Source organism: Triturus cristatus, chromosome 10, assembly GCF_964204655.1.
Source record: "Triturus cristatus chromosome 10, aTriCri1.1, whole genome shotgun sequence".
Lineage (NCBI taxonomy): Eukaryota > Metazoa > Chordata > Amphibia > Caudata > Salamandridae > Triturus > Triturus cristatus.
This window is the reverse complement of record NC_140593.1, coordinates 1,098,144,386-1,098,152,913: the sequence shown is the minus strand read 5'-3', so window position 1 is coordinate 1,098,152,913 and position 8,528 is coordinate 1,098,144,386. Positions and strand designations below refer to the sequence as shown.

At 43.5% G+C, this 8,528-nt stretch overlaps 1 protein-coding gene across 2 annotated transcripts in view; it reads right to left on the bottom strand.

Annotated features, from left to right (window-relative positions):
- The window catches only part of PRKAR1B (protein kinase cAMP-dependent type I regulatory subunit beta), a 679,190-nt gene that overhangs the window by 67,894 nt on the left and 602,768 nt on the right, over positions 1-8,528 (bottom strand). For both annotated transcript variants that reach the window (XM_085629322.1, XM_085629323.1), the window contains exon 9: positions 8,184-8,305. In XM_085629322.1, coding sequence (XP_085485448.1) covers positions 8,184-8,305 — 122 coding nt within the window. The remainder of the gene's footprint in view (positions 1-8,183; positions 8,306-8,528) is intronic.

Sequence of the window (8,528 nt, the reverse complement as noted above, 5' to 3'; positions counted from 1 at the left end):
ACCAGCTCCACAGCTTGAAAACTCTTGCTGACGCCAAAGAAGTCGGTACACGAACCAATTTAAGGTGCTTATTTTCTTTTATTCACCCAGAGCGACGGCCATAACGTTTCGGCTCTCCCAGAGCCTTGTTCACATGACAGCGTGACGCTCACAGAGCCACAAATTTAAAGTGCTAGGGCTGAATACGTACAACATCACATGGGGTGGTCACATAGGGGGGGTTTTTCATAGACATAGACGACAGATAAAAATTATTAAAATTTAAAAGACTACAACCATTGAGTAGGCCACTATGTCACCACATTAGAGGGTGGAGGAAATATGTTAACAATGTACATAAAACCATTTAAAGTAGATTCACAAGTAGTAGCAGCATGAATGCCTGAGTTTACCAAGGTAAAGTTGCTAACAGTAGTAGTCAAAATATCGTCAATAATAAAGAGAATAAAACAGCCTATAGCTCACATACCTATTAAAATAAATAGATAAAATCATCATATTTAGAATGAATTCTCATTATGATCACAAAGTATGCATATTATTCCCCCTAGATTGAAGTACGTAAACACAGTGCAATATAAAAGTATAGTGTATAGGTGCTTAAACAAAATAGAGTACTGAAAGACTTCAAGTTAAGCGAACAGAGGATGTCAGGTACAGTAAGCAGGGGATCTGGTACAGCCCCCGGTGTAACGTATATGGGGCATATTCATGTCGTGCTGGCGACCAAACATGGTTACTCTGAGGCAAGAACATCATGGGACAAATGATTTGGTAGGTGTTATATAAAGGGAACATACTGGTAGAGTGCACACCACCAGTCGGGGTTTGGACACTCACCTAGACAGAGTATTAAATGGAATGTTTTGAAAAATACAGATGTGCAAATACGCAAAAAATATTTTTTCTAATACAGTACTAATTTGTCAAGATAAATAGTAAAATACTAAATAAATAATTGTATGGTAAAACAATTAAATAATTTAAGACAAATGACCTAAAAAAAGCTAAAATCAGCCCAATGGACATCTGATTCAAATTCCATAAAAATACACATGTAGTACACAGGGTAAAATCTAAAAGGATGGATAAAACATAAATAATCTTCATCAAATAGATACCACTGCTCGTATTTGTTAAAACCAACGGCTACAATGAATGTAAAAATACTCTGTTAACCAGGTCATTTTAGCCCAAACACGTGTGTAAATCTTCAGTTATGTTCAATCCTGATGGTGTCCTGGTATTGAGTTGCAGTATGTAGCGTGTTTCTAATCTGCGTAACCTGGTCTCACGGTCCCCACCCCTTCTGCTAGGTTCAATGGAATCAATGACAAAGTAACTGAGCCCCTTAATGTCACTTCCATGGGTTTCTTTGAAATGCCTAGCAACAGGGTAGGTATTGTCTTGGTTGGAGATTGCTCGTAAATGTTGCAAGACCCGCTTATGAACTGCTAGTTTAGTACTACCTATATAACTGAGGTTACATGGGCAGGTAAGAACATAGATTGCATACTCCGTTTTGCACGTAAGCAAATTGTTGATCTTGTGTTGGTTGTTGCTAAATGGATCTGTGTATGTTTTGGTGTTAGTGCCATGGATACATGCTTTGCAGGTCTTGCACTTATAAAATCCACTATTAAGTTGTAGCCAGGATGTTTTGTTGATAGTTTCAGGATTGGTGTTGACCAGTGCTTCTCTCATGGTGGGGGCCCTACTGTAGGTGATAAGAGCCCGTTGTGGGAGCAACGGGCCAATGATAGGGTCACTCCGTATTGTGGGCCAATTTCTGTTGATGATTTTACGTAATTCAGTATGTTGCTTGCTGTATCCCATGATAAATCTAAAGGCATTAGTCGAACCAATGTCCTTTCTCTCCTGGTTAATCAGAGATACAGTAGTACCAGTGGCACTACTAGTGATCTTAAGCAGATCATTACGGTTAAGTGTATTGGATCTTGCAATGGCACTATCAATTACACTAATTGAGTAACCTCTCTCCCTGAATCTCTGGCTGCTAAGCAACTGTGCTGCTTCAAGCTCCTTAGCTTCGCTGCATATTCGTTTCAAGCGTAGCATCTCCCCATATGGTATGCTTCTAATAAGGTGGGGCGGATGAGCACTGGATGCGTGTAGGGTCGAGTTGCCTGCAGTCAGTTTACGGAACAATCTGGTTTCAAGCTGGCCTGCCTGTGTGTATACCTCAGTATCAAGGAATGTGACGCTGGTTTGGCTGCATGTTGCCGTAAAATGGAGATTCAGATTATTTACATTAAGAATCTTAATAAAATCCTGAGCCTCCTCCAACGAACCATCCCATATAACAAAAAGATCATCAAATTTAAAGTGCTAGTGCTGAATACGTACAACATCACATGGGGTGGTCACATGGGGGGGGGGGTTTCATAGACATAGACGACAGATAAAAATTATATATATATAAACGAAAGCTCGAAACTACGAGTCCCAGAACACTGTTATTAATTGAGACCCACCAGAGGGCGTAACCTACCAGAAGGATGTTTAAAAAGACTAATGAAGTGATTCGGTTTCCACTAATTTCCAGCTTACAGACATCATATGGAGCCCGTGAGCAAGGAGCAGGAGCTCTGAAACGCGTAGGGCTGTTTAATTGAATGAGCACAGTGATGTCCGGTTTTAGAGAAATAAAGGAAACTGCCTCAAAGTGCAGGATCTGCCTGTTTCTTCAAGTGCAGCCTCGCAGGGGGACAACCTTTTTTGAAGATTTAATCCGGCCAGTCCCGGCCGGGAGGCTTGCACTACCACCAAATTAAATGATGGGCTGCTTCACACGAATTGATTGTGTTTGAGCTAGCGGGACTAAACAGGTATCTGACAAAGCAAACCGGAATCCTGTGCTTGTGGCTCACCTGAGAGCATGAATTATGCAAAGATTGATGTTTTAGTCGGCGGAATCCACTCGAGGATTTTAATTGTTTGGTGGAAAAACTACGAGTCCCAGAACACTGTTATTAATTGAGACCCACCAGAGGGCGTAACCTACCAGAAGGATGTTTAAAAAGACTAATGAAGTGACTCGGTTTCCACTAATTTCCAGCTTAAAGACATCATATGGAGCCCGTGAGCAAGGAGCAGGAGCTCTGAAACGCGTAGGGCTGTTTAATTGAATGAGCACAGTGATGTCCGGTTTTAGAGAAATAAAGGAAACTGCCTCAAAGTGCAGGATCTGCCTGTTTCTTCAAGTGCAGCCTCGCAGGGGGACAACCTTTTTTGAAGATATATATATATATATTCCTCCAAACGTTAGAGCGATGAACACAAAAACGTGGCGCACACACTTTAAAGATACTTATGTTGTTTTATTCCGCTCCAATGGCAGACAAACGCGTTTCGGCCATGCTGGCCTTTGTCAATGTAAGTGCATACAATGTTTACACCGAATAAATAAACGTCATTTCCCCCACATCAGCTTTGATAAAAGTAGAAAGAGGACTATACAACCAAATCTCATTCAGATAATACAAATCTACTGGTTAAAAATATAGTAATTCTATATCTCAAGTTAAGGAAATATGCAGAGGACATGCCATACATTATTATAAAAAAAAAATATATATATATATATATTATATATATATATCAAACATCAAGGGCTGCGGGCATTTTGCGAAGGAGGAATCACAGCTTTAATTGTCTCTCCCGCCCTTGTGGGCGTGGCCACTCCCGTGGCTTGCTGGTCTTTGGAGTTTTAATCTTATTTCTCCAAGTGGAGCGCTGTGCTTCTTACTTCAAATAAAACGCTGATAAAATCCCAAGTGGGTTGGTAAACACTGGAGATGCCTGTCATGCCTTTACAGTCCCCCCTAGGCGAAACCTGTTCCTCATGCCCCACCGTCGGTTGACACTGAAGCGGAACTGGGCATTCCTCGCGGCTCAGGCGGGGCCGCAAACACATCAAACATCAAGTTGCCTGCTGTAAGGAAACCACTCACAGGTAAGTTCAGTTTCCGCCGTCCTTTATTAGCTGGAGGACATACAATGTTCAAGCAAACGGCAGTGTCTCGCATGAATGAAATGTCCTGCCCAACGCGTTTCGTGATACCAATCACTTCATCAAGGGCTGCGGGCATTTTGCGAAGGAGGAATCACAGCTTTAATTGTCTCTCCCGCCCATGTGGGCGTGGCCACTCCCGTGGCTTGCTGGTCTTTGGAGTTTTAATCTTATTTCTCCCAGTGGAGCGCTGTGCTTCTTACTTCAAATAAAACGCTGATAAAATCCCAAGTGGGTTGGCGAACGCTGGAGATGCCTGTCATGCCTTTACAGTCCTCCCTAGGCCAAACCTGTTCCTCATGCCCCAGCGTCGGTTGACACTGAAGCGGAACTGCACGGAGTGCAGCGGGGCATTCCTCGCGGCTCAGGCGGGGCCGCAAACACATCAAACATCAAGTTGCCTGCTGTAAGGAAACCACTCACAGGTAAGTTCAGTTTCCGCCGTCATTTATTAGCTGGAGGACATACAATGTTCAAGCAAACGGCAGTGTCTCGCATGAATGAAATGTCCTGCCCAACGCGTTTCGTGATACCAATCACTTCATCAAGGGCTGCGGGCATTTTGCGAAGGAGGAATCACAGCTTTAATTGTCTCTCCCGCCCATGTGGGCGTGGTCACTCCCGTGGCTTGCTGGTCTTTTGAGTTTTAATCTTATTTCTCCCAGTGGAGCGCTGTGCTTCTTACTTCAAATAAAACGCTGATAAAATCCCAAGTGGGTTGGTGAACACTGGAGATGCCTGTCATGCCTTTACAGTCCTCCCTAGGCCAAACCTGTTCCTCATGCCCCAGCGTCGGTTGACACTGAAGCGGAACTGCACGGAGTGCAGCGGGGCATTCCTCGCGGCTCAGGCGGGGCCGCAAACACATCAAACATCAAGTTGCCTGCTGTAAGGAAACCACTCACAGGTAAGTTCAGTTTCCGCCGTCATTTATTAGCTGGAGGACATACAATGTTCAAGCAAACAGCAGTGTCTCGCATGAATGAAATGTCCTGCCCAACGCGTTCAGTGTCAACCGACGCTGGGGCATGAGGAACAGGTTTGGCCTAGGGGGGACTGTACAGGCATGACAGGCATCTCCAGTGTTTACCAACCCACTTGGGATTTTATCAGAGTTTTATTTGAAGTAAGATGCACAGCGCTCCACTGGGAGAAATAAGAATAAAACTCCAAAGACCAGCAAGCCACGGGAGTGGCCACGCTCACAAGGGCGGGAGAGATAATTTAAGCTGTGATTCCTCCTTTGCAAAATGCCCGCAGCCCTTGATGAAGTGATTGGTATCACGAAATGCGTTGGGCAGGACATTTCATTTATGCGAGACACTGCCGTTTGCTTGAACATTGTATGTCCTCCAGTTATTAAATGATGGAGAAAACTGAACTTACCTGTGAGTGGTTTCCTTACAGCAGGCAACTTGATGTCGGATGTGTTTGCGGCCTCGCCTGAGCCGCGAGGAATGCCCCGCTGCACTCCGTGCAGTTCCGCTTCAGTATCAACCGACACTGGGGCATGAGGAACAGGTTTGGCCTAGGGGGGACTGTAAAGGCATGACAGGCATCTCCAGTGTTTACCAACCCACTTGGGATTTTATCAGCGTTTTATTTGAAGTAAGATGCACAGCGCTCCACTGGGAGAAATAAGAATTAAACTCCAAAGACCAGCAAGCCACGGGAGTGGCCACGCCCACAAGGGCGGGAGAGATAATTTAAGCTGTGATTTCTCCTTCGCAAAATGCCCGCAGCCCTTGATGAAGTGATTGGTATCACGAAACGCGTTGGGCAGGACATTTCATTTATGCGAGACACTGCCGTTTGCTTGAACATTGTAGGTCCTCCAGTTATTAAATGACGGCGAAAACTGAACTTACCTGTGAGTGGTTTCCTTACAGCAGGCAACGTGATGTCGGATATATATATATATATATATATATATATAAAATATATATATATATCCACTCTTCTTGGATACCGATGGGCAAGGACTCCGAAGTTGCTTGTCCAATTTCTTTATTTCTCGCAACAATATATATATATATTCCTCCTAAGACTGAGACCCAGAGAGAGACCAGTTATTAGTGTCAGGTTTGGAGCACAGCCTAGCTGTAAGGCTACTTTCTCTGCTGCAAACAGCCGCAGGTCGAGCACAGAAGAAGTTGCCTGTCCACAGTGGTTAGGCTAAAGGCAGTGAACAGCAACTAATGAGTAGATAGTAGGCGAATGAAGTGCATAATAAAAAACAAAACATTTGTGGAAAAACACAGTTCAAAGTCAGTTATTATTCAGCTAATGGACACCCACAAAAACATGTAAACTACGCTAGTTATAGTTAGCAACATACACCATAACTAACGACGCCTATCATGCTTAATCCACCACTTTACCAATGATAATGGATACAAGCTAACTATCAAGCACAAAACCAGATAGGAAGTGTAAGTCATAGTATGTGCTGCATACCATCACAGCAGTGGTGTTGCAAGGAGGAGGGTGGTCCATCCCGCGCAGCACAAGGTTTGAGGGTGGCGGCCTGCCCCCAAGCCCCTGCTCTTTCATACGACTACTGTGGGGCAGCAAACGTAGGGGCAGCCGAAGGTCTAGCTACATCACTGCACCACTGGAGAATTCCAAGGTGTTTTTTCGGGTTTGCATTCGCTGAACCATAACTAAGTTTTAATTGTTCATTTTCCGTTCATAAGGGAATTTTGCCCAAACATATCTTGCTGAATTTTAAATAACTAATTTATTCAGCCTCAGATAAAACATTTCTGATAACCATGCCATTGAGCTGTGAATGAATGTATTTAAACCATCTGGTACCCGGATTCAATTTCATAAACATTCCATAAACGTTCTCCTGCTCCAGAACTCTTTTCTTCAATGGGTCACTTCTCACTTTATCTTTCTAACACTCATGCATCTTCGGCTTATTCTACGTCTAACTAACTATGTTCAGCTAAACTTTGCAACCCACTCCTGGTAGCGATTAGGATGTATAGCTCACGCTACATGAAACCCACAAAAACATATATACATGCACGCCATACGGAATAAAAAAACAAAAAACATGTGAGCACACACTTTCATGTTAAGATTTTAGACTGATGTTGAAAACTACCACATGCAAAAGAAATCTCAAATATCAAATGGAGTCATTTTAGTTATAGATAAAATGTAAACAAAAATTACACACCTGTGGAATGAAAAATAGGAAAACCTTCAGTTAAAATTACTGACATACCACCACATACATACCTAGCTTTTAACATAAACTAGCAAAGTATCAAATCATTACTAAGGGCCTGATTATAATTTTGGAAGTGTGGCAGCGGGCAGCCACACCGCCCAACTTGTACTGAGATTGCCTGCTGTATTCCGAGTGGAATACATGTCGGGAAGTCCTGAAGCGGCTGGCTCACGGCGCTGCCTTTCAAAGACTCATAGGAGAGCTTCAGAAAGGCAGATCCGTGAGATAGGCACAACCACCGCGCGTTCCAGCACAGCATCGACTGCAAAGTCCATGCTGTGCTGGAACAAGGGGTGCATGCAGACAGGGGGGCACACTATGTGTGCCCCTGCATGCATCCCCAGACCCTTAGGGAACAGAGGGTCTTTTAGGACATTCTAAGTGTCCTCACCACCACCATTTTCATTACGTGATCACCGCCACAAGAGTGCTGGCGATGAGGAAACTTGTAATATGCTTGGCAGTGCCGCAGCGCCACTGCCAGCATATTGCTCCCCTCAGACTGCCATGCAACTGCCGGGGATGTTGCGGCAGTCCCATGGTTGTCCTACCACCAAAGTTGTAATACGGCGGTTCGACCACCGGTGCACACCGCTATCACTACGCCACCCTGTATTTGGCGGTCCGGAATCAGCCACCATAGCCTTTATGCTGAGAGTTACCACATGCAATAAACAAAGCAACAGTATTTAGCACCTAAAATATGGTTTTCAGGTGCATGCAAATAGAGATTTATCTGCAGCAGTATTTATTTTAAAGAGTAATGTGTCATGTTTTAGCTTAAATAGTATTCTACTAGCAGGTTGATTTGTCCACACGTCAAAGAATCAATAAAACTGCTAATAAAAGAACTGTATAAAGATATTAAATTCAAATCAATGTCGATGTACTAAAAAAAATTCTTACCTCTGTTATAATAAAGAAGTCATCGCCTGGATTTCCCTGAACAACAATTTTCTCTCCATCTTCAAACTGAACAGGTTCTAGTGCGTCAGCTACTGTCAACCGTTCCCATTTATCCAACGCTTCTAAACATCAAAAACAAGAAAATATTACTATCATAATCGTCAGTCGAGTTAAAGTTTTTGGTGGCAGACAAAATACCAAATTTATTTTTTTCCTAAGGACGAGTGGTGTGAGCTGTCGTTGAACGCTGACATTTTTGCAAACTGTATGAGAACAGGTCTCACAGGAGGAGACAGTCAGAAACATTAAGAGGTGTCTGAGATGGACTTGATGATGACTCCCGTG